Genomic DNA, 27073 nt, shown 5'->3' with positions numbered 1-27073 from the left:
GGCTGCAGATGCAAAAGTTGAGGAAATAGTCGTTACAGATGTGGACGATCACTTAGACAAGACAGCAGGTGTGGTCATATAGCAGCTTTATTTTCACATCGTCACAGTGAGCAGGTTTCAGAAAAGCAGGCAATCAATATTACATGACAGTGTCAGAGCTCTTCTGAACACTGTTGGGTGGGGCAAAGTTTTTATACCCCTAGAATGCGTGATTTAATATTCGTTATGAAAATGCAACAGTCAACACTTTATTATACACAATCCTTGAGCCCCTTCAATGCCCCTTGTGCAACTTGATTCCTTGGCTCCTTTGTTATGGCGTTCAGATGTAAACTAAGGGAAACTGTGATAAGGCAGTCTCAGTGTGGAATGCTTAGACCTTGAGTCCTTCTGACAAATATTTTTCTGTTTGCTCAGCAAAGCATGTTTTTAAAGCTGACTTCTGCTTAACTCCTTAGACAAGGATTAGTACAAGGGAACGAAGAGAACATTCATCTTCCACACAGACAAGCATCCAATACAGAACTGAAACAATGATACAGGCAAGGCGGTTTGACAGTCGGAGGGATGAAGTGATGGCAATCTGGAGGAACCAGAAGTGACATCGTGGGAACCAGGTGGAATTTCCCACATTTGGTCTGCGGGGAGATAAGAGAGAGGACCAGTGCACTCTGCCACCCCCTGGTCTAACTGGGAATTACCTTCTTTTGGGCCCTTTAGCTGTCTCCCATGCGCACGTGTGGGACAGCGCTTTGTCCTACAAAGAAATATTATAAATTTCATCCCATTGTCTATTAAATTATTGTATATAAATCCCCTAACACATCGTGTTGTAGTTGTATATATTTCAAAAACATGAGTGCATATTTTTTGTTTATTTCTTGCATCATTAAATGTTTATGTACATATAATTGCATTATTTGATGTGAAATGGTATGTAAAATGTTAGTGTTTGTTAGTGCTGCTTGTAATGCAAACTGTGCATGACTTAATTCAATTCTTGCATGAATGTGTTTGTTTTATTTTAAGTATATTATAATTTATGCCACATGTGTGCAAAACTCTATTAATTGGGGAAACTCCTTTATAAAAATATTTGTACTAAATGAATTACTGCAGTAAACGAACCCAGCGGGTACAACTTTAACAACCACATATTTCCATTATGGCCATCCTTCAGTATTTTTAACAGTTTTCTTTAAAGACATGCATTTAAAAACCTATTTTTTAAAATGTGCAATATGCAGAACTACCTGTCACTGAACCCAGATATGAATGGATGGATTTTATTTTTTTACTGGTTTAAATGTTTCTTTTACACCTGAAAACACGAATGCCTGTTTTTTATGACCCTACAGAATATTTTTATGAAAGGCCGAGTTTATGCAGCATGCGCTGCAGTGAAGCCTGCTGTTAGGCCTTTGTCATTTCCACGCTGTATTAAAACATTAAATCAGCCATGAGATGAGTATTAGCTCTGTGCATCATTGAAGCTCCTGGGTTAGCCATTGCACTCCTAGTGTTGACTTCATGTGGGCAAAGTCCTCTAGCATGTCCAGTTGCACTGCCATAGCCATTAGAGCCACAGGTAATGCAGGCGTCCACTTAAGTCCTCACACGTTATGTTGGGTCAGTCTCTCTCTCAACTGGAGGATGAGGGCAGCGTCATTCTAGTGCTTAGTAAGACCCCCATTACTTATTGTTCTGCACTGATCACCCTCAGCATGGAGTCTACAAGTTCATGGCACTTTGGGACTTCATTCCTTTTCCATTTCTGCAGGATGGCCTCCTCCTTTGACCAGCAGTGTTGTGCACCTCGTCGCTTCAAAACTCCCTCAAGGTGCTCAGTAGGACACTTTCACTTTGCTCTCCCTTAAGAATGCAGCAGAGGTCTTGGAAAAATAGTTGGGGGTGTTATCATGTTGGCAAAACTGCCTGATGACCCAGGGAGTTGAGAGAAAGTAGCAGCTTTTCTTTCAAGAGTTTGCAGTGCATCAATGAATTCATGATACCACCGATGAACTGCAGCTCTCCCACACAGTTAGCATTCACACCTCCTCATGAAATAAACTGACCACCATGTGGCACCCTCATCAGCATAAAGTCTGGGAGTCATCAATGGGTCACTTATTAGTCTTCATGGGAAATGAACTGATTACTGAACCCCTGTTTGAATGTCTGAAGGGACAACAAACTCATCTGCTGACTCTTAACTCGCCTCCACAAACACATTTCCGAGTTCTGTTAGGCAGTTTCATTACGGTGTACTTATTTTTGCATCATCCATCCATCCATTTTCCAACCCGCTGAATCTGAACACAGGATCATGGGGGTCTGCTGGAGCCAATCCCAGCCAACACAGGGCACAAGGCAGGAACCAATCCCGGGCAGGGTGCCAACCCACCGCAGGACACACACAAACACACCCACACACCAAGCACACACTAGAGCCAATTTAGAATCACCAATCCACCTAACCTGCATGTCTTTGGACTGTAGGAGGAAACAGGAGCACCTGGAGGAAACCCACGCAGACACGGGGAGAACATGCAAACTCCACGCAGGGAGGACCCGGGAATCGAGCCCAGGTCCCCAGGTCTCCCAACTGCGAGGCAGCAGCACTACCCACTGCGCCACCATGCCACCTTTTTGCATCATGGCCTTTTATATATATTTCTTTCAATAAATCATACCATTCTAGTTAGTACTGACATGTTTCATTGAAAACTGCTGACATAATCTCCTCATATGGGAACACCAACTGATTCATACTTGTAAACAGAGAGAGCTGGACTTGTGAGGGGGTCTACTCATTTACTACTCCACTATGGCCTGTCTCAAGCCCGGGCTGACAAAAGGAGGAGGGTTGAGCTTTGGGCTAGGAACTCAACCTCATAGACACAGACAGACAGACAGATAGAAAGTGAAAGGTACTATATAATTATAGACAGAAAGTGAAAGGCACTATATAATAATAGAAAGTGAAAGGCACTATATAATGATAGAAAGTGAAAGGCACAATATGACAGACAGAAAGTGAAAGACACTATATAATGATAGATAAAAAGTGAAAGGCACTATATAAATGACAGACAGAAAGTGAAAGATGCTATATAATGATAGATAGAAAGTGAAAGGAACTATATAATTATAGATAGAAAGTGAAAGGTGCTATATAATGACAGAGACAGAAAGTGAAAGGCGCTATATAATGATAGATAGAAAGTGAAAGGCACTATATAAATGACAGACAGAAAGTGAAAGATGCTATATAATGATAGATAGAAAGTGAAAGGAACTATATAATTATAGATAGAAAGTGAAAGGCGCTATATAATGACAGAGACAGAAAGTGAAAGGCGCTATATAATGATAGAAAGTGAAAGGAACTATATAATTATAGATAGAAAGTGAAAGGCGCTATATAATGACAGATAGAAAGTGAAAGGCACTATATAATGACAAAGTGAAAGGAGCTATATAATTATAGAAAGTGAAAGGCGCTATATAATGACAGAAAGTGAAAGGCACTATATAATGACAAAGTGAAAGGAGCTATATAATTATAGACAGAAAGTGAAAGGCACTATATAATTATAGATAGAAAGTGAAAGGCGCTATATAATGACAGATAGAAAGTGAAAGGCACTATATAATGACAAAGTGAAAGGAGCTATATAATTATAGTTAGAAAGTGAAAGGCACTATATAATTATAGACAGAAAGTGAAAGGTACTATATAATTATAGATAGTGAAAGGTGCTATATAATGATAGACAGAAAATGAAAGGAACTATATAATTATAGATAGAAAGTGAAAGGTGCTATATAATGACAGATAGAAAGTGAAAGGCACTATATAATGATAGACAGAAAGTGAAAGGAACTATATAATTATAAATAGAAAGTGAAAGGCGCTATATAATGATAGATAGAAAGTGAGAGGCACAATATAATGACAGACAGAAAGTGAAAGGCACAATATACTGATAGATAGATAGATAAATTGGTTATCAGAGAAGCCTATTTTAATTGCATTAGCACTTATTCCGTTATTCTCTTCACTTGGGTTGCAAGGTACTGGCATCCCTAAAGTTCATTTCAGGGTTTAAAAATGGCCAAATTGAAATAGCTTAAAAATCAGTCATTTCAAGCACTAATAGGCGTTAGCAACACTAGTAATGTCTTGGCTATATTTTTAAAATCAATTTAATGGTATCTTGATTAAAAAAAAATAAAAAAAGATATCAGTTTCCATCAAAAACGTTTTCCAACTGTGTCCAAATCTTTGCCTGGTAGGGCATGTGCGCCAACTGAAGACCCAGAACGGGGTATGCTGTGCAGTTTTCAAAGGGTATTTGCACACATTTTGGTTACAACACATTTTCTACACCGTCCCTTCATTTCAGGGCAACATAATGTTTGGGAGGTCTATTGAAGTCGTTGTCATGTTTAAGACTTTCTGTTGAATACAATGACTGCTCGAGATCTGCGATTCACAGACATCATCGGGTGCTGAGGATCTTCTCTGGTGCTGCTCTGCCAAGCCTCTAATGCAGCTGTCTTCAGCTCCTGCTTGTTTCAGGGGGCTTGCCCCCTCAGATTTTCTCTTCTGCATATGGTGGCAGTATCATGCTATGTGGTTATGTTTCACTGGTAAGAACAAGACTAGTCAGAGTTGAGGGAAGGCCAAAATGATCAAAACTCATATCCTTCTATCCATTCTATAAAACGGTAGTGAGACCAGCTATGTTGTGTGGTTTGGAGATGGTGGCACTGATGAAAAGACAGGAGTTGAAGGTGTTACCATTTTCGCTCAGAGTAACAAGGGTAGACAGGAATAGAAACGAATATATTAGAGGGATAACACAGGAACCACATTTTGGAGACACTAGATTGAGATGGTTTGGACATGTGCAAAGGAGAGATGAGGGGTACATCAGGAAAAGAATGTTGATGATAGAACCACCAGGCAAGAGGAAAAGAGGAAGGCCAAAGAGGAGGATTGAGGATGTGGTGAGGGAGGACATGAAGGCAGTCGGCGTGGCAGAAATTACATAAAAGACAGGAGTAAACAGGAGCAGACAAAAGAAGATAACACATAGGTGTTAAAAGCCAAGACGTGTTTTTTATGTCAGCTTAAACAAATGACATGCATGAGCCACACGCTGGTCTCAAGAGCAACTCTCTGGACTCTTAGCCACAAGCTCATGTCCGAAAGGTCACAAGCTGGACTTGGACCCCTTAAATTGCAAGGCCCACTTCTGAACAGCTGCAGGAGGAGTAGTCTTGGGGAAAAACCACAAGCAGACACGGGAGGAAGAGGAAGATCTGCAGAGGGTCAGAGAGCAGGTGGGACAGGCAGCTGCAAGCAAGATGCAAGGCTGGCCTCCTCAGAGAGTGGAAGAGAGACTGAAATCCCCGGTTTATGACGGACTGATGCTGCCGCTGGAGCTCGGGTTGTGCAACGTAATTTGTCACAATTGTTTGCTTCTGCTTTGGTATGTTTATGGAAAAATGAAGTGCAAACAGCTGCTCTTCCGTCATGCTCAGTGCTCTATCCATTAGAGAAGAACAGTTTGTGGGGAGACGTCCCCTGTGATGTGTAGGATGGTCACTTGGTCGCGGTCGACTAGGTGCAAGCTCATAGTCTCAGAAGAAGGGTGCACTACTCCATGGGTCAAGGGATATTCTGCACAGAGAAGGAATCCAGTAGCAGGAAGCAGCGGATTAAGAGAAGGGCCAGCTGAAGTCGGGGGCTGTGACATCGCTGGCTGTACTCCTTTGGAACAGGGCAGAACACAACGGTCAAGTACAGTAGCCAGTAAGGGACAAAGGGGTGAGACATCCATAAAAGGAACCTTGTTGAGCAGAAAGGGAATTATGATTTGGTTAGTGAGGACCCCACACCTTCATGACAAAACACTAAGACGTGTCACATTTTTCAGCAGCAAAAGAAGCACAAGACAGTGAATAATATAAGGGCCTACACAACACGGGTCAGGCCCTGATGAACACAAACCCTTTCTTTTGTAACCTTTAGAATCTTACTTGCTGTGTAAGACCGTGCTGTAAAAAGCCCGGACTCCTAGAAACTCTTGAAATCGTCAGGAAGAAAAATTGAAATGCAGAGTCGGCGGTTTCGTTTTGCGGACGTGCTCGCCCTCCTCGTCGATCAGCGGCTAAGCGAGTTTCTCTCTCGTTTTGTCTTTCCCCGGCGGTTTCACTTTGGCGATGGAGTCGCTTTCTTTCAGCTTCATGCTGTAGCCTCGTCCTTCTTTCTTCTTCCGAGTCGTTAACTTGGGGCCGCCTTGCCAGTTCTCGGAGCTTCATACTGTAGCCTCGCACCTCCGGGCCGGACAGACCCACACATTTCCACGTTTACCTATAAGATGATACCAGACATCACTACAAACCTGTCATTTCACTTAATGGATGAGCTCTGCATGGTTCAAATCAGTTTTTTTTTTCTCCATAATCATGGCATTTATTAATTTGTCAAAGGAAAATCGTGTTCTTAAGTGAAGCACTTATTTATAAATTTTAAAGAGTCCTGTGCCTGATTACGTGGTTTAAAAAGGGGTCTGTGAGACACCCATTCCAAACAGGAAAATGAGAGCCTTACAATGACATGCGGGAATGGCAAATGTGTAAAGAACAAAAAAACAGGGAGCGTTTGTGACCACGTGCTTTTGTGGTGACCCCTTTAAAATCTACCAAATAGGACCACTTTGAAACACCAAAGGTTCAAATTTCAGAAAACATGCCTGAATTTCTGACAAGAAATGGAAATTTGAGGGATTCCTACATTCTTGGCAGGACTCTTTGTTGAGGTAAGGATACGTTCCTGCTCACTACCTGTTGACGGTAACCATCATGGGTGAAGTGTTCATGTAAATTTGCAAGTAAAACAGCATGAAGCTACACACTTCTGTCAGACTCTTTAGTGTGACTTTACCTTTCTAATTCTTCACAGACATTTTAAAATAACACCTTTTTTGTCTAAATTCATAATTTCAAAAAAATCTGCGTTCTCCCAAACCACTTTCAAAAAACGAAAACAGCAACTGCAGAACTCACAAAATAAGCTACAAAAAACCAAAGCTCCGGGTATGAAAAAGGGAGATGGACAATGAAGTGAAGAACACAGCCAGACTTCTGCTAAAATGACAGAATCTCACCAGAGTGTGGACACGATGGTTTACAATATGTGTGCAATATCAAGAGGTCGATAAATACCGGTGAACACTGTGGACTTGAAAATGAACACATTCTGTAAGTTTGGAGGCTTCGGCCTTCAAATCTGGGCCAGTGCCCCTTAAGCTCCATTTTGTGCCACAAGAATAAGCACCATATTATTTAAGATTTATAAAATAAAACCTCACTTAACAGCACAACTTCCTGTGGCAAACATATATCTTAAATGTGAGAAAACAAGGTGTCCTTTAAACCAGGGGTTCTCAATTGCAGTCCTGGAGGAACGCAGCAGCTGCTGGTTTTCCATCCAACTGGTTTCCTAATTAGAACTCGGGCCTTGCTGATAATGAAACATGATATTGAAATATTTGGCTTGTTAGAACTATCGTTCATACAAGAGCAAGTGTAATTGCACTGTACAGTGTCCTTCTCTGAGAACATCATCCATGTGTTTTGTGGACCAGAACAGATTTAAACTTGATGCTCCTTCCAATTCCCCTCTCATTCATTTTTAAACACAGATACTTGTTGGTGTCTGTGCACGGGTTTAAAAGGAAGCACATTAGCCGAAGAGCTGCTGGTTTATTGGTTATCTGCCTTTCATTATTAACTAATGTCTGGTTAAGAAAACAGGTGACATGTAAAACTTAAAAGCAGCTGCTGAAATCTAAAACAGACAATTAAGGGCTCTGAATGAAAACAGGCAAGAGAACTATGGCCTCTATTGAAGAAATTGGTTGAAGTGAAAACCACCAGCCACTGTGGTCCACTAGGACGCTGTCTGGGGACCCCTGATCTACAGTGTAACTAAAATTTGTCTTTGATGAATGAAAGTGCTAACAAGTTATATAGTTAAATACCACGTGTCATGGTATTTAATGAGGAAAACTGGCTGGAATGAAAACCTGCAGCCACTGCGGCCCTCCAGGACTGTGACTGGTTTAAACGATGCATTACTGCTTTTCATGGATGATATTAAGATGATCTTAATATTTTAAACGTTAGAAGTGCTAACGTGAACTCGGTGCTCTGTCTAATGATCTTCATTGGTCACTAAGATTGGTAGCCAGTTCCAAGTATGATTTAATGATTAACAGGTGGGTCAGGAAGCACATTGAGGACAAAGGACTTAATGTACTACACTTGAGTTATGATGCTTTTTGGGAATAATTCGTAAATTAACAATGCACCACAAGATGGTGTTTACACTGATCGTAGCACCACAACCCTATTAGGTCACTCACCCCTGCTAAGTGCTACAACTGGAGAACCATTTGTCACATTAAGACCACCAATATGGCTTCTCTCAAATGTGAATGGGAGTGTGGGTCTAAAGTCTGCTAATTTGAACAAGTTATTGGTCAGATTCAGAACAGCAATATGATTTTTCTCAGAATGCTTTGTTTTGTGCACAATCAAAACAGGACTGATCCTCATTCACTAAGTTGTAAAGTGTTGTTGTACTGCTGTTCTCTTAAACTTGCCGTGAGGACTTGTCTTTGTCCCGGGTGATGCCTCCTGACGTAGTTCATAGGTGTGATGGAAGGGCATTAAGATGATCCCAGAAGTTTCTTTTGATCTCAGCCCCACTTAAATGGATTTTCTTTCTTCTATCGTCAGTTGGTATTGTGTGTTCCACAAGACTAACACCTCCTTGTTTTCTGTTTTGCAGTCTAAATAGTAGTTCCAGTGTTTCTCTGTTGCTGGTAGGTTGCATGATCTTGTAGATTTTCCCGTTAATTAATCTGCCAACTTTGATGTTTCGTTCAGTTTAATAATCCTTCAGCCATCAGGGCTTACAGTGTGAATTTTTAAGTGTCTTTTAAGAGCACTACCAGCAGAAAACTGTTTGCCACATTCAGAACAGCAATATGGCTTCTTTTCAGTGTGGATTCGTTTGTGAGTCTGAAGGGTGCTGGTGGTGGCAAATTCTTTGCCACATTCCAAACAGCAATATGGCTTCTCTCTAGTGTGAGTTCTCGAGTGGATCTGAAGATGACTTATTTGAACAAATTGTTTGCCACATTCAGAACAACAATATGGTTTCTCTTCAGTATGAATTCTTCTATGATTCTGAAGATAGTTCATTCGTGAGAATTGTTTGCCACAGTCTGAACAGCAATACGGCTTCTCTCCCGTGTGAATTCTTGTGTGGATCTGAAGACTGCCATTGGTGGTGAATTGTTTGCCACACTCTGAACAGCAATATGGCTTCTCCCCCTTGTGAATTCTTGAATGAATCTGAAGGTTGCTTATTTGAGTGAATTGTTTGCCACAGTCAGAACAACTATATGGCTTCTCACCAGTGTGAACCCTCCTGTGGATACAAAGATAGTTTGTTCGTGAGAATTGTTTGCCACAGTCAGAACAGCAATATGGCTTCTCTCCAGTGTGAATTCTTGTGTGGATCTGAAGCTTGGCACCACTGATGAATTGTTTGCCACATTCAGAACAGCCATATGGTTTCTCTCCCGTGTGAATTCTTACATGGACCTGAAGGTTGTTGCCCGTGCAGAATCGTTTTCCACATTCAGAACAACGATATGGCTTCTCCTCAGTGTGAATTCTTTTGTGTATGTGAAGACCGCTATTGGCTGTGAATCGTTTGCCACAATCAGAACAACAAAATGGCTTCTCTCCAGTGTGAATTCTTATATGGGTCTGAAGACTGCGACTGGTAGAGAATTGCTTCCCACATTCAGAACAGCAATATGGCTCTTGTCTTATGCAACTCCTTGGACTATCTTTGTATTTATATTTGCATTTAATAGTTTTTTTCATATCTTCACAGACATGAAAAGTTGTTGAATTTGAACTCTGTACTTGTGTCCGACTGTTTCTTGTGTCAGTTTTTGGTAGTTTCTCAGTGTTTGGAAGACTACCCTGTAAAGTGGCTGGTATTAAAATCTCTGATTGAGATTTCAGCATCTTCAAATTTCCATTATGAATTTTCTGTTGTGGTTTGCATTGAAGAGAAGTCTGAATAAATGATGGTGGAAAGCCATAACCACTCTCCTGTAAATCTGCAGAAAAATATAAATGCAGAACTTTAAGTAAATACAAGTTTAGCATGCGATAGGATAAGGACACTAAAGTAAACATTTATCATGAATGGTTGTTCTAATAAAATAACTTGTCTGTGAAAGTTCAAAAGCAAATAGAAGGAAATAAAATGCTTGTAAAAAAAAGGCAGTCAGCCTGTTAATTAGCATTAAGCGTATAGTATAGTCAGGGAGAAGAGACACCAATATTATAGAAAACATAATGACCAATGCCTTCTGGTGTAGATTTATTATGGTATACAATAATTATTCTTTACATTGATATAGCACTTTTCTCACTACCTAAAGCGCTTTTATTGATTGGAGAACCAATTCAACCACCATCAATGTGTAGCATTGACCTGGTATGATGATGTCGGTTCTGCTCCATGCTCCCATCTAGCTTCTGGGAGCTTTTGAACCCGACACCATCAGTAATGTCACTGATGAGCTGATCACTGAGGACATCATGAAACAAGGGGATGATGCAAAAAGTGCAAAGTGCTTTTATTAAAAAAAAAAACAAAATCAAAACAAAATGTTCAAATAAATACTGCAGTGTTCATGATGCTATTAAATAAATAATCCATTAAAACCAGTGAAAAATGTGGATGTTAAAAATACAACAAATAAATCCTTTAAAAACAAGGTTAAAAACAATGGCTGAAAGCAATCCTTTTAAAAACAAAGCCCGGTGCCTTCTTTCTGCTGGCGACCCCCCTGCTTCTCCCATCCAGGCTATGCACCAGGGGAGTCACTCTACCTGCAGCTGACCTTCTACACTTAAATGGTCTGGTGGCCTCCTGATCCTTGGCTTTGTTCAGCCCTCTGCCAAACCGAGACTTGGCTTCCCACAATGGACAGGATGCTCTTGCTGGAGTTCTACTCCAAATCTCCGACTCCCGCTGCCTTTGCTGCAGCAAGCCAACCTTCTCCCGGTCACTCCTGCTCCATACAAGCGTTCAGTAGGAGCGACCACTACCATAGGCCCCCGGGTGTTGGACAAACACCCAACTAGGGCTTGCCTCTCCCAGCTGCCTGCAAACATCCACGAGCTTGCTCTCTCTCTCTTGCACACACTAGCTCCCTCACTTCCTTAACCTCCATTCTTTTTTTCTTTCCTTTCCCCCTCCACACTCACGTTCCTATTATATGTAATGGGGTCATGGATCAGGTGTGATGATTAGCAGCTCCCAGCATCAATTACGGATGCAGACGACTCCTCACGTGTGCACGTAAGCGAGGACCACCCACAATCACAAAGCACCTCTGGGAACCACTCCGGCCACACTACCATGTCCCCTCTTTAAGCCGCAAGTGCGTCGATTATCTATTTAAAAAACTGGCCTTTTCAATCTGAGCTGTGGGACCCGCTACACCACACCTGATGATGTGATGGCAGCCATTATTGTGAAAGTACCCCTCATCACAGATTAGCTATTAGTTGGTTAAGTGGTGAGAGAGAGAGAGAGACATTTAGAGACAGTGGATGATCAGGGGTCCAGAATGACTAAGCCATGGAGTCCAATTTAACCTGGACATCAGGATACACCCCATGCCCAGAGATTCTTTCATGACCACAGAGAGTTAGCACCTCAGTTTTATGTCCCATCAACACCTCTCCCTGCAACAACCCAAGCTTTTCCTGGATGGTCTCCCATCCAAATACTGGCCGGGCCCAAACATGCTTAACTTCAGGTGGATGACCTCTTGTAAAGTGCATGTGGTATGGCTGCTGGTATATGTTCAAATCAATAGGTTAGGAAGGCAGACATTTTGAGTTAAGGTAGTTCTAGTCACATACCAAGGTACCAGAGAGGTGACATGGTGCTTGTTGACCAGCAAATTCTATTAAGTCTTACACTGTACAAAATGTGCAAATGACCAGTATGCACCTATAAACCTATATTTGTTAGTGAAAAACACAATTTACAATATTTAACAAGGGTCATGGCCCCATGAGCTCTTGAAGCTAGTCCTGAAACTGAAAGCGATTGTTGGGGTTGTTCTCAGAAAGAACAGCACTAGTCAGGGCTTAAAATCCCCTTTGTGCCTCCAGAGTTGACCTTGGGATTGAGAAGTTGATGGTTAGAAAAAATTAAACTAGTAAGAGGAAACAGAGAAAAGTATGTAGAATGTAGTAGAGGAGAGCCTGATTACGATATTAGGTAGGCAAGTGTGTAAGGCTCTCAGACCAAGGTTCACATCCTGTAGGCCCAATGGGGTTGCCAGGTTTTTATCTGATACTTTGTACCTCCTCATGTCTCTCCTTTTCATGCATGCAGTTATAACAAAATTGTATTTTATTTTTGTATGCTGGTCTCTTTGGCATTTACTTCAAGATGGCTTGAGAGTTCCTCCTATCACTGACATTAGACAAAGTCCTTTGAGTGCTCAAATGAGCTTTCCAAAAAATGGGTAGTTTCTTGTTTCCCCCGTTGCACTGTATGATTACAACATGCTAACCAGATTTCATTTACATTTTTTTTTATCCAAAGCGACTTGCAAAAGAGGTCAATATAATCAGTCTGGGGTCTGTTTGGGAACAAGAGTTACAGAACAAGTGTACAAATATAAGCGAGTTACAATTCCCAGCTTTACAAAACCTAACAGCCATCACTTAGATTTTGATTTCCTCGCAATTCTACTGCACTGATAAACCGGTGAAGCTATGGCATTTATTCCTTATTGTGAAAGCCCTCAAAATCAAGCAATTTGATCAGCTAAACATCATCGATGTCTTTTGGACAACAAGATAATACTGATGTCAACTGCAAACAGCCTTCACACCCAAAGAATCTTGTTATTTTTCAAACCAGCCTCAGGATTATGGCTGTGCAAATATTAATAGGGTGGCCCAATGACAACATTTAAATACAGTATCTTCTGGATATACTTAAGTCAGATATAATAATAAAAAAATCGGATATAGTAAAATTATTTTGTGGCGATAACATTAGACTATTGAAATGTGTTTATCAGTTTAAATTAAATAAAATTGGTTATAATAACATTTTTAATAACATGTTTATAATAAAAAGCAATCTCCTACAATAAAAATTGAATGTCTGCATGGCAGTTGCGGTTTGTTGTGCAGTTAAGGACGTGATTACAGCGTGAAAGAATGTGTGGGCATGTGCAATAAGCATGAAAAGTGAGGAAGACGGCATCATTACCGTATCCCCAGAGCAAAAGTTGGGGAGCGGGAGATGTGCCACTGTCAACCGACGTCTTTAGAAAACATGTGCATGTGTTCTCGTAAGCGTTACTCGCAGGAATGTTTTGAAACATTCTTCTTCTACTGAGGAATTTTGTAATTTAGACAAGTTGCAATTTTCTGTTACTAACACAGCATTCAACAGCAAAACACAAACCACTCTTGATAATTTTTTTAAACACAAATGAATTACCTTTCTCATACTGAATGTTGTATTACTGCATTACTGCACAGGTGTCTGTTGTCATCTGAACGCTACAAAGAAAATGAGCTAAACTGTCACTTCAGTTCCTGTTTCGTTTGGATTGCATAAGTCGATTATAGTAGTGGGAACAAGTCAGTACAGCTGTGTAAACTGTGCAGTTTTTAAAGATAGGGCCTATGCATTGCTTTTAATTTTTGAAAAATCGGCTATAATAAAATCCGGTTATGATAAAAAAAAATTTCTGGCAAAAGGCATTTTATTATATCCAGAAGTTACTGTACTTTCAGGAATGGCTGATTTTATCATAGCTTTATGTTTAAATGATGACACAACCGAAACTTTGTCATAGTGTGCATTCTGACTGTTGTTCTAAAAAGACTAACTGTAACTTAGTTTAAAAATTGCCCAATCATCGCTTGGCAAAATGTTGACTAAATTGACTTTCTAACAGCATGTAGCCCTTGGGCACAACTTTGTTGGTCCTGACTGGTCCATCCATGTAGCAACAGTGATGCCTGTGGGTTTGTTGATGATGGTTTGTTTTGTTTCTTTGCTTACTTATGTTTTTATTTTTTTTTAATACCACTGCCCAATTTTTGAATGAACAGTTTACCAATGCTCTGGTTCACTGTTATAAAATATCAGTCAATAAATAAATAATAATATCCCCAGTAAGTAAGATGTGAGTCACTGGTGAGTCACCCCCAGCACAGGCCTAGATTCCAATTACACTTTACAGCCTTCCATTTGAAAAGAACAAGCTTAAACAAAATCTGTACGGTGGACCCTAAGGGCAAGCGGCAGAAAACTTAAACAACTGCCACGGACAAAATAAGATGTGAAAGTGCACAATTCAAACAAGTGATGTCCATAAAACAAGAGGCGACACGTACAAGCAAGAGGTGTTGAGCGCAAAATTGAGTGTCCAATAAAGGTAGGTACAAATTCAGAACAAAAGAGGACTGCTGGTTGGTGTAAAGAACTGTCAGTTATAGCTTTCTGTAATTGAATTATACTGTACATACATCAGTAAAGTACCTCTTCCAAATTTGCTTTCAGCTCTGAAGCTGTAAACCTACAAATCATAATCTTCTGATACCTTGTGTGTATTCACAGCGAGACAAACTCAGTCAAGCTAAATGAACATTATTGTAGGTAGTGCTTTCTCTATTCAGTAATCTATTTCTGAGGCTAAGGAGGAGCCGAAGCCATGGACTGAATACTAACAAGTAGACGGAAACCTCCTCACTTATGTGGGGCCGGTCTGGAGTCACTATGCAAGTTTTTCAGAGGATCCCGACATAACAGGTGTTTTATCAAATTATGAATCTCCCCAAGTACCCCATAACTCAGCCAACCCCCCCCCCCCCCCCAAATGTTCTAGTGAATGCACACACAATGTACGTTATGTCTGCAAAAGCAGAGATATGCCCAGTCCCAGAAATATTTAGTTTTTCAGCCATCTCACAAATAAACCATAATCAACACAAGAGAATTTGTGGTGTTGTCAAACCTATCATAAAATAATCGCACTTTGAAGCCAAATTTCCCCCTGGGAACAAATAAAGTTCTACCTATCTACTGTCTACATGCTTGTAACTGCCCCACTGTCTAAAACGATTATGCACAGAGAAGTATTAGGACTGGTTGTTAAAATGTGATGCTTCCGCAACTACACTGTCATGATGTTATTTTACCATTTCACAAACAGTCTTTGTATGCGAGGTGAGTGAATAACTAAATCTAACTAAAACTAAATCACGCAGGACCAGCAGGTATATGGCGTTTTGGCAGGCAGCATTATTAATAAGGTGCACACGCATTCACATTATTTTATGTTGGAATTTGGTAAAATGCCTGATATTTGTCATGCTTATCGAGTTTAAACCCGGCGATTGTGGCTGTGGATATGTGGTGGCATATGGTCCAAGGCTTGTTTATGCCTTACTTTGGCTCCTCTCCTCCCTCTGAGTAACAGATAACAGACAACAATAATGCAGATGCTGTTCTATTTTTAACAAAGGCAACATTATAAAAGCAGTCCTTTTAACATTGCATGGATGTATACCAGGAGCATTACGCACATTACGATTCCAGTTCTACAATTTAATAATCAATGCGGGTATGTTAATCTGAGGGTAGGGAGGAGCCAAAGTAAGGCATAAACCAACCTTGCACAGACTGAACATTATCCATTTTAGGCTTCAAATCATTTGGATGATATCCTTGGAAAGGAAAAACAAATCTACAATATAAGAACCTAAAAAGATTGCGGACTAACAAGCCATACATTTTTTAAAAAAGGCGTGAAATTGGCAAGTATTAGTTTCTAATTAAGCAACTGGGCTGGAATCAAAACCTGCAGCCACTGCGACCCTCCAGGGCCGACACTGCCCACCCCTGCTCTGGACTGTGCTTTCATGTAAGTTGCTGCACCAATTAGGTTACTTTAAATTAGATTAACTCTTAATACTGCAAAGAGCGCAGTCATTGCCTTATTTACTTACAGTATCTGCTCACACAGCTCTCTTGGACAAATCACTTTAGAGGCTGAGGGAGCCAATCCACACCACTGCATATAAGATGGCATATGAAGGGTACAGTCAGTTAGCAATGTCTGGCACCTTCACTTTCACAGACTGGAAATATCTGTATATATATTAGAGTTTTTCTAAGAAATTGAAAGGTGTTTGTTGCACTATTCTAACCTATTCTCTTTCTATTGTAGCATGTGGCCATGGTGCCTCCACGCTGGGAGGACCGGGGAAGCAAGCGTGGCCAGAGTGTTACCTCCCCCGGGATGTTAGATGGCAACCCCCCTGGATTGCAGCGGTGCCTCGGACTCCCGCAGGGCTTCATGGGAGTTGGAGTGTGGTGCAGCCCTGTTGGGATCCACAGGCGCCACCAAAGGGGTGCTGCAGCAGCAGCTGCTGAACCCTTATGGGCAGTTCTTCCACCACACCCGGAAGTGCTGCCGAAAAGGAGTAATAAAGCACCTGCAGCACTTCTGGGTGCCTTATTAAAGGAGCCAGCAGCCACTACTCGGGAAGCCAGAGTCGGGAGGAGGAGGACGAAGCTTGCCGTGGAGGAGAAGGAAAAGAGTGAAGGAAGAAAATATTGTGTTTGTGCTGTGCTTGTGCTGGGACTGTGTTAAGCTTGTGGGAATGGGGACAGCGTTGCCGACAAGGTAAAATAAAATAAAAATCAGCATGTGCCTTGTGTGTCCCACTCTTGTCTGTGTTGGGTTAAGCTGGCAGTGCCAGCCTGGGTGGTCCACACTATATAACAAAGAAAAAAATACTAACTTGTTGGCAACAGTCATTGGTTCATGTAACTGGTTTAATTCTATTAGGAAGCATACTATCAGAGAGGCACATATCATATTATTTGCCTTGATTTTCATGAAAGGTTAGTGATCAAACTAAAACAAGGGGGAATTCTAGGCATGCTGTGTAGGTGGGTTCAAAATTGGGTCAAACGCAGAAAGCAAAGGATTATGGTGAGGGGAACTTTTTTTTAGATTTAAGTGACGTTAAACGTGGAGTCCCTCACAGCTCAGTGCTCTTTTTAATATGCATAAACGGCCTGGACAAGAATAGAAACAAAACGTTAACAGATGATACCAAAGTGAAAGGAAGGACAGAAAATGTAGGGACCGGTGGAGCTACGGAGCATACTGGCTTAGGCACAATTTAACGTAAGTAAATATAAGGTATCACTCCGAGGAAGTAGACCTGAATACACAATGGGAAGTTTGAAACTTGTCCACCTGATGAGAAGGACCTGGAATCTTAGAAGAATTGTCACTATCGACATCCAGACCGTGTACAAATGTGATCAAGAAGGCCAATAGGAACACAATATACAAGTCAAGGGAGATCGTGCTTAAAGGTGTATGCCACCCAAAAACAATATTTTGTTTAAATGTTACTTACCCCAAGTGCTTTGCAGTGATAGCCAAAATCAAATTTTTAATCTCGTGTTTCCATGCAGAATGAGATAAAAAAAATGTTTTGACAGAATAAAACAGTAACGGTGACCAGTTCTGTCTAATGACAAACCATGTGAAAACGTTCAAGGAAAAAAATGTTAAAAATTCTAGTGACGCATACTCCATATAGCTGTTATCCATTTGTACTGTCAAAACATGCAAACTGTACATTTTTTGCTAAAATATTATTAAAGCTTTATTCTGGAAATCTCAGCATAGAAGATAAACAGGAAAGACAACACCATGTGTTTGAACTGAAGATCCACCTCTCTCTCTCATGAGTCAGTTCAAATGCACAATATTGTGGAAATGACGTAAGTCCTGTTGACATTCAATGCAGAGTTCTCAGGAAGTAATGGTTTGTAATATTTTGGCAAAAAATGCACACATTTTGCACGCTTTGACCATGTGAATATGTGAATTAGAAACATGAGTTAGGTGAGAATTTTTTTTTTTACATTTTTTTTCCCATCAACATTTTCAGTTTGTTTGTGTTGTTAGTAAAATTGCTTCTTGCTGCTGAATGACAACCAAAGGTTGTAATGATATACAAGTCAGCTCTGCGGACACAAAAACTGAGCATGAGCTTTTTGTCAGTCTTTGCACTTTAAAAAAGATCACTGCTACTGAGTTTTTGATGCTTGGTTAATTGATCTCCAAGTTTATACTTTTACTTGAGTTTTTTGACTATTGATTTCATGTCCTGCTTCTTATTTCTCCTGCCTTTTGGCCTGGGACTTTTAACAATTAGACAATACAGCATAGGGCAGAAACTGACGTCATTTCCCACAATACTCGTGGAACAAAAATGGCTTTACATTTCAATTCAGCTTGACTGGTGTTGGAGAAGAAACATGGGGGCTGTAAGGTAGTATTTCTCAAAATATGTTTCGATATTCTTATCAAGAAGAAACAAATGATAAAGTAATCAACAATAACTTTAATCTTGTACTTGTAAATGGAACAGCAAGCCATGAAAACCAAAATGTATAGGTTTATGGTGGGCATTGATAAGTATTTCAGTGGAAACATTTTTAATTGGGATTGATTTTTACAACCATGCAGTATTACTGAGAACTCAATTAATACAGAATATTCTGGGAGTGCCATTCCATAATGGCTCTGTAAAACAACAGAAGTGTATTTCAAAAATCATAAACATGGGAATAGGGCGGCACAGTGGCGCAGTGGATAGCGCTGCTGCCTCACAGTAAGGAGACCCAGGTTCGCTTCCCGGGTCCTTTCTGCGTGGAGTTTGCATGTTCTCCCCGTGTCTGCGTAGGTTTCCTTCCACAGTCCAAATACATGCAGGTTAGGTGCATTGGCAATCCTAAATTGGCCCTAGTCTGTGCTTGGTGTGTGTGTGTGGGTGGGTTGGCGCCCTGCCCAGGACTAGTTCCTGCCTTGCGCCCTGTGTTGGCTGGGATTGGCTCCAGCACACCCCCGTGACTCTGTATTTGGACTCAGCGGGTTGGAAAATGGATGGATGGATGGATAAACATGGGAATGCCATAGCAAGTCTTCTGTCCACCCTTAATATTAATCGTGCTATATGGTACAAAAATCTACAACTTATGTCTTCACAGAAATGACGAGTTCCTGTACTAAAAATTAATCAAGTTCAGATATAATTATTTTTAATTCCCTGCCACCAATATTATTATTCATTATTTTTTAAGTACGACAACTGAAATATATATTTTTTTTATCTAAAAAATAAACTAATGTTTAAGGTTTACATATGATGATTGAGAGAAAGATGTTCTTAAATTATCTGAAAAATTTCAATATTGGCTTTCACCAGCTAGTGCTGGCATTTGCATAACTACAGTCAATTGTACTCTACTACCAGTTATCAAAATGCAATTTATGTTATGCAAGTGTGGGGTTTCATTGACCTTCATTTTTAATACCTGAACAGAAAAGTAACAACTACGTGTCAGTTTAATCTCCGTAACTCTACTTTACCCCTGCACGGAGGTGTAAATTGAGGAGGAATAAGTCTTTAAGAAAACTAGGGGGCTTTGCCCCTTGCTCGCTTCGCTTGCCAACCCCTGTGCTTGCATTACGTGCTAGCCTCTTTGTGGTTCTGCAGCTCGCGTATGGGATGCACAATTTACTATTTTACATTACAGTGAGTAATTAACCATATTAAAAAAATAGTAAAATGTAATAATTTGAAAGTGTATTATGTTTCATGTTGCACTAAGAGTTATTCGTTGCGTAATACGATTTTGTTCTGTTTGGCTTTAAAGTTAACACTCAAACTCTTTAAACTTCAATATCGCATTGTATTGTGATTCTGTGTTTGGACTTTCATCATGATAACACAATGTATAGCTGCCTGTGATTGAATTCCGGTTCTTTCTCTCTATTAAATAAAATGACTTTTTCAAATGTTTGGCTTTGAGATTTGTAAATTGTCTTTACAAAAGCTAATCTAACGGGAAACTGTAGATGTTTTAATACAAATGGCATATCAAGATCTCCTTTGTTGTCTAATGTTATCCCCTGAAGATGTACTACACTACCTTTCTTGGATACATCCTTCTTTCTACAGTAATTTGTGTGGTGGAAGACCGGACGGTGTTAACAGTTGTAGATATTCTTTGTGATATTGTAAATTGATGTTTTCATCTTCCGCACGATCACCACCAACTGTTTCAGAATAGTCTATTGATACGCATGTAACCAATTTGCCATGTAACCGATTGACAATTTTAGCATTAATTCATTTGACTTCTTCGTTTCTTGGTGCTAGGATTGCCTGTGTACTCATTTCTTCTGTTGATAACCCTCCGTGATGAAATTCTTCAATAAGATTTGACATATTACGTCTTCTTTAATTGGGAACTTAAAGTGAGGAAAACGTTACAATTTATAAGAGCTCAGAGAGTAGGAACTGTGTCTGTCTAAAGCATTCACATGAATGAGAGGTGAGAGGAATGTGTCCATGTGAATTTGGTTTAGAGGAGGGGCTGACTTGAAAATATCTCATGGCCAAAGATTCGACTCGCGGGACTTGAAACAATCTTTCAAAAAGTCTGTTCTCGTTGCAGGATTTTTTTATATAATAGAGAGACTATAAATAGAAGTGCATAAATCATTTTTTGCTACAAAAGATCCAATCAAGGCTATTAAAAAAATAGTGGGCAGGATGAGTATCTGGGTGGGGTGCATTTCTTATAATTTTGAATTTCCTCTTTAATCATTGTGGAAGAAAATAAAGTTCATCAAGGGGTAATGTAGTAATTTAGGGCCAATATAGTTATGCTTTATCTTAGAAGTAGCATGAAGAGTTAAGTAAGCCTGGGTGTGTGAGCAACAAGGAGATAGAATGTTCTAGATGATGATGAATTATAAGTGGTAACTGTAAGACTTGATACTTGTCATGTATACAGTTTCCATAAAAGGATAAGAGCTGAACTTGAGAGCTAGAAATTAGACTTTTATTTAGGTGTATAAGAGATGCGTAAGTTAATGAACCAATCAGAGTAAATGTCACAATGTGGTGTAAACATTAATTCGGCATCATTGTGTAAAGTTGGTTGTTTATAAATATAGGTTTCTGTCTTTGCTCTGGGACCATTCTTTCACAGGCGGCTGTGATGGAGTGTATCCCTGTTCATGAAGAGAAAAGTAAAGATGTAATGAACAAGCTTCCTCCTGCCTGGTTCTTCGGGTTGATTATTTACTTACATTGATTATTTAAATATGTCTAATTCCATCAACATCATTTAATGTTAGCGTGTCACATTAATTAAAAGTAAATAAATAAATAACTCTGATAAAATTACTTGTTGAGCTCACACCTTGCAAATACATTGTGTTTATGAAGATCTTTCATCTTTCAGCACAAAATCATAAACCATATGCATTATGCATTTCTAACCTCATAAAAAAAATTAAAAGCATGCTTTTCATTTATTACATATCAGCTTGAAACCTGGCATATCTTATTTTATACCTACCTTCTCTAGAATGACTTGAACATGATGCTTTCTCTGTCCTCTTCATGTCAGATTCACACTTCAGATGGACAGAATGACACTCACGGATATGGTGTCTGCTCGATGTAAAGCCTAACTGAGACACCTCTGGACACACATACTGAGAGGAAGACTCTGATGTGATGGCTTCTTCCTTGATGCTGCTAACAATTTCACTTTTCTTCATGTCAGTGCTAATAGATCTTGGTTCAGATTCTTCCTCTTTGATGCTTGCTAACTTGCATTCACAATCCTCCTCCTTAATTCCGTGACTCCCCTGCTGAAGATGCACAGCATTCCTTCTACAGTCTTCTTTCTTAATGGCTTCACTTCTTTTGCCTGTGGTATCCATGGAAAGGAGGCTCATGTATAGCAGGTTTTCCTTTTTCTCACCACTGCTTTCTTCTTCCAAAGCCACCTCTTCACAATTGTTGCTCACTTCCATTTTCCCACCTGTAGACAGAACACAACAGAATCAACTCCAAACTGAACTAAACACTCATACTGCAAGTCAATGCCTTCAGGCTTTCTTTATAGCTCAAGGCCTACTGCCCTTAAATCACATTAATGCTCTCCTTAGAACTTTCCTAGTGGATTTAATATGCTTCCTACATTATGGAGAATCAAACTGCACACAAAATTCTAGATTTGTCCTAGAGGTTTGCTAATCAGTTTAGACATACTGTAAACTTAAATTCCACATCCATCTATGGGGACTGTGCTGTATTTATGGTATCTACTAATCTATCCTAGTCATTGTCATCTGTACATTTAACCATGTTCTTCATTACATTGTTACAATTAAGAACATCAGAGGACTCCACACTACCCTAGTTTTTAGCTCAAAAAGTTAATAAAAATAAATAAATGAAGTTTCCTGTGCATGAACCAATTCTGCAACTATCTGTCCACTTCATACTAATCTCTGAAATTTGTTCACTCGTCGTTCAGAATGCACCATACCTACAGCTTCTTGAAAGCAGAGTTAATTCATATTGTCAGCACTCTATACAAGATCTTTAGTTGCCTCCTCATAAAATGTATCTAACTGGTGAAGCACCACCTCACAGATGTAAAACTGTTTTGATTGTCTGCTCACACTCCTGTAATGGACAAATAAAGGACTAACTTGTTCTTCATAACAACTATTTTCAGGCCTGCTAAATCCAGTTCAGCGGTCTACAGTCAGAGTCTATCCTGGCTGCAAAAAGCACAAGAAAGGTAGAAGGCCTTGACAGGGCACCACAGGAGCAATTTGGAATTGCTAATTAACTTACAGTGTTAATCCTTGTGGGTGTGGAAAGGAAACTGTGCCCGCTAATTTATCTTTGCCATGAGTACACTTACTGGCCTGTAGTTACAGGGAGAGATGATTGTGTCTTTTATTTAATGGCATGTTAGGGCTGCCTTCAGTAGGTAGAAATTCTCCCAGCTTGACTGATTTGTGAAAAAAAGCATATTATTGGGTTAAACACACATCTTGTAACAGCATCCAGACCCTGATGGATGAAAAGTGACAATCACATGTTTAACACTCCCATGTTTATGAGTACTTTACAGGTAAACACTTAAGGACAAAAATAGGAAACATTTGTTTGTGCATTTTATTTGCCTGTTATTGTTTTGCCCTCACCCCCGACTTTTCTTGTATAGCTAAAATACTCAAAGAACTTAAGAATGACTTTTGCATCACTAGTAAGGCAAATTCCTGTAGTTACCGGTGGAGTTATTTTTCTGTATAAAGCCACCATTCCCTTTATACCAAGTTTCTCAATTACTGAACAGATCACTTCCATTTTTTGTACTTATTTTTTGGAGTTAAGTTATTTTGTGTGGTATGAAATACAAATATTTTCTTTAAAGAGACTAAAAATCGATAAACAACATATCTTTATGAACTGTGATAGAGATAAGTCACGATAAAACAGGGCAAAATACAATTATTTTTTCACTGCATGCCAATTTGCTATTCAGAATTTGTAAGAAAGTGAACAACTGAGGATGGATGAATAACTTCTCTGGTTGGTAGACATTTATTCAAGTCCTTTCTATTACAGGCAGTTATAATTTTAGGCTTTGATACCAATATAGCATTATGATTTGTACCAATTTTATATCAACTTTGAATCATCTTTATAATATTATCAAATGCTGCTACTTATGCTGTCTTCTGGAACACAGTACCACCCAAGACCCCCTTCAGTTGATGCCGTCCACCGTCCATGTATTCAGTTATTCAATAGTTTATTAATGTGGAATTAAACATCTCTTCCTGAAACCACACCAAATCAGGAAGTACAAAGAAGTGGCATTCCAGTTTCCAAGCCAGCAAGGAGTTGCCACAATTGTGTAACAAAATGCAGCCATTTTAACAGCATCATAGGCCCCCAAGCAAAGTAGTCTGCTGGAGCCCCTGTTTCAATTGCAAAACAGAAACATACAAAAGCTTCAGAAACATCATGGGCCCCTATGCTCCTGGCCTGTGACCACTGTGCCCACACATTAAGACAGCTCTGGTACACAAAACGAACAAATTCAACTTGTGAGAGCAGATGTATTGATAGTTATCAGACAGACAGTGTAGAGGGCCAATGGGACACTAGCATTTCAGCCAGCATTGACAAAAGTGTAAACAAAGAAACAGATATATGGTTGTCTTCTTAAGCCATTATACAAATACACCCAGGGACTTCCACTACTTCATCATATACAGAACAACCTAAATCATATTTTAATATTTTCTAACTAAACTTGGTTTCCTTTATATAACTATTAAATACACTCAGTCGCCATATACAATATTTACTGTTCCAGGGAGAACATCTTCAGGATCACTGTCAAAATCCCTATGGTCTGGACTACACATGCGTCCGGTTTCAGAATGTATTCTTCAAAGCATCCGTGCACAAGTAAACGCAATTAAATTTAGAAGCCCAGAACCCAATACTTTTTCATGTTTATGAATATCGTCTTGGGAAGCTTTACTGTAATGTTACACCCACAGTTTGTCAGCGGAGGCTCAGAAATCAACGGAGATTTGCTTATTGTCGGCCAGTTCAGAATACAACCGACAGCGATATATTACATATATGTGAAACTGGGGGGCGACTACGTCTCTGAGCGCTTTAAAACTAAAATGGGGCAGTGTTATTTTTAAGCGAGTCATACAAATAGCAGACCCACGCATGCCGCTCGGCACAGACTGGGTCTCAGTCAGAAGCAAACTCCGGTCCTGCTGCTGATATCACTCCTTTTCTCATTTCCACATGTTATGGAAATACGCACCTTTCTTTTTCACGGCTCTGCTTCTCCGGACAGGATTCACGGACTAATGTGGCTCTAAATTTGCAAGTTGAATGCACGCGCGTGTGCTCACGGGGCTATTTCCGTCGCTCTCATATGTCACAACAGGCGCTGTTACTCGAAGAATGGTCTCGCAGCTGACCAGCCAATGGGAATGCGTGTTTATGTCATATGACATAACAACAAAACTCGGAGGAATTACTCGCCGGTATTGCTACTGGCTGGCTGGGATACAAATAGGCGGGATATCTGTCATTTTCGACTTCAGTCAATTATATATTAGATTTCTTCTTCTTTCGGCTGCTCCCGTTTGGGGTTGCCACAGCGGATCATCCAACCATTGTGTTAATTCAGCAAATCACCAACTGGAGCTACTTATCCGTCATTTTCTGCTGCAGCCAATTGCCTTAATGATGTTCAAAAAAGAATGCGAGAGTCAAAGAGACATTCTCAGCAATATTGTTGTTTATCACACGAGACGGATATCAAAGGTATAACGCATATCGAGGGTATTACTGCAGTTATACCACAGTGTTACCGCTATAATTTATGATTATATTAATTTATGAAAAAAATGAAGATACAAAAAGGGGCGGCAAGGTGGCGCAGTGGTAGTGCTACTTCCTCGCAGTAAGGAGACCTGGGTTCTCTTCCCGGGTCCTCCCTGGGTGGAGTTTGCATGTTTTCCCAATGTGCTTCTCCCACAGCCCAAAGACATGCAGGTTAGGTGCATTGGCAATCCTAAAGTGTCCCTAGTGTGTGTGCTTGGTGTGTGTGTGTGCCCTGTGGTGGGCTGGCGTCCTGCCAGGGATTTGTTCCTGCCTTGCACCCTGTGCTGGCTGGGATTGGCTCCAGCAGACCCCCGTGACCCTGTGTTAGGATATAGCAGGCTGGACAATGACTGAAGATACAAAAAGGTTAGAAATGCAGTTTGTATTGATGCCAATCAACATCTGAAAGAAATTAAGGTTTCATCCATCCATTTTCCAACCCGCTGTCTGATTTAAATGATATTAAGTAGACTTAGAATATGCTATGTTTACATAAGTCAGTCCAGTTAATCTTAATCATTTAGTACTGTTGTTTATTTGAAAGTCCAAATTAAATCATAGCCCGCATTTAACCTATGAACTTAATTATACAGTTTGAGGAAACAATCAAAGCAAAATCTTAAAATTCTTCATAAATGAATTTGTTTAGTTTAATTTGTTAGTTCGCTATTTATGTAATATTTCATTGCACCCACTTCTGCCTGCAGATCAGAAAGCGTTCCTTCAGATTGTTGACTAAGGCTATCAAATGGTCGACATGGATGCCTTTCTATCTATCTATCTATCTTTCTGTTCTTGATATTTTAACGGCAGTGCTGGGTTCATTGCCAGTGGCTTTCTACTCCAGTTTTCAGATGTATTAAGATTACAGGTTAGACTCTTGACATGCTCAAACCCAGGTTAATGATCAAAATAAAAAAGCTGGGAATAAAATTATGGGTTAAAAACATCCTTTCACTTCCTTCTGGATGATGGAAACAAGATTAGCATTGTGCTAATACTCAATTTTATGGTGTTTGCAAGTATTCTGTGAAGAATCTGTTGCTCCAATTGAATGTGATTCATCTTGTCATTTCTGTCCTTCATTGTTTATGCAGACATGTTATCTTGATTTTGTACACTGGTACATTAAGTAATTCTGTAATTTTTGTGACTGTCTGCCAGCGAGTTATTTGGCCTATTTGGACCTTTATTAGTGGTGGGATGGGCGGCACGGTGGCGCAGTGGGTAGCGCTGCTGCCTCACAGTTGGGAGACCTGGGGACCCAGGTTCGCTTCCCGGGTCCTCCCTGCGTGGAGTTTGCATGTTCTCCCCGTGTCTGTGTGGGTTTCCTCCGGGCGCTCCGGTTTCCTCCCACAGTCCAAAGACATGCAGGTTAGGTGGATTGGCGATTCTAAATTGGCCCTAGTGTGTGCTTGGTGTGTGGGTGTGTTTGTGTGTGTTCTGCGGTGGGTTGGCACCCTGCCCAGGATTGGTTCCCTGCCTTGTGCCCTGTGTTGGCTGGGATTGGCTCCAGCGGACCCCCGTGACCCTGTGTTCGGATTCAGCGGGTTGGAAAATGGATGGATAGTGGTGGGAT

At 40.2% G+C, this 27073-nt stretch overlaps 1 protein-coding gene across 1 annotated transcript; it reads right to left on the bottom strand.

The window, feature by feature from the left end:
- Positions 1 to 8918: 8918 nt before the first annotated feature.
- Positions 8919 to 22085, bottom strand: LOC114666268 (gastrula zinc finger protein XlCGF57.1-like). Its single transcript, XM_028821068.2, has 2 exons — positions 21623 to 22085; positions 8919 to 10220 (listed from the first exon to the last, which is right to left on the bottom strand). Exons 1-2 carry the CDS (start codon positions 22083 to 22085, stop codon positions 8980 to 8982), a joined length of 1704 nt encoding a protein of 567 aa, XP_028676901.1. The 3' UTR covers positions 8919 to 8979.
- Positions 22086 to 27073: the final 4988 nt, after the last annotated feature.

Source organism: Erpetoichthys calabaricus, chromosome 1 (assembly GCF_900747795.2).
Source record: "Erpetoichthys calabaricus chromosome 1, fErpCal1.3, whole genome shotgun sequence".
Taxonomy (NCBI): domain Eukaryota; kingdom Metazoa; phylum Chordata; class Cladistia; order Polypteriformes; family Polypteridae; genus Erpetoichthys; species Erpetoichthys calabaricus.
The sequence above is the reverse complement of the archived record's forward strand: the minus strand, read 5'-3'. Positions and strand labels throughout refer to the sequence as shown.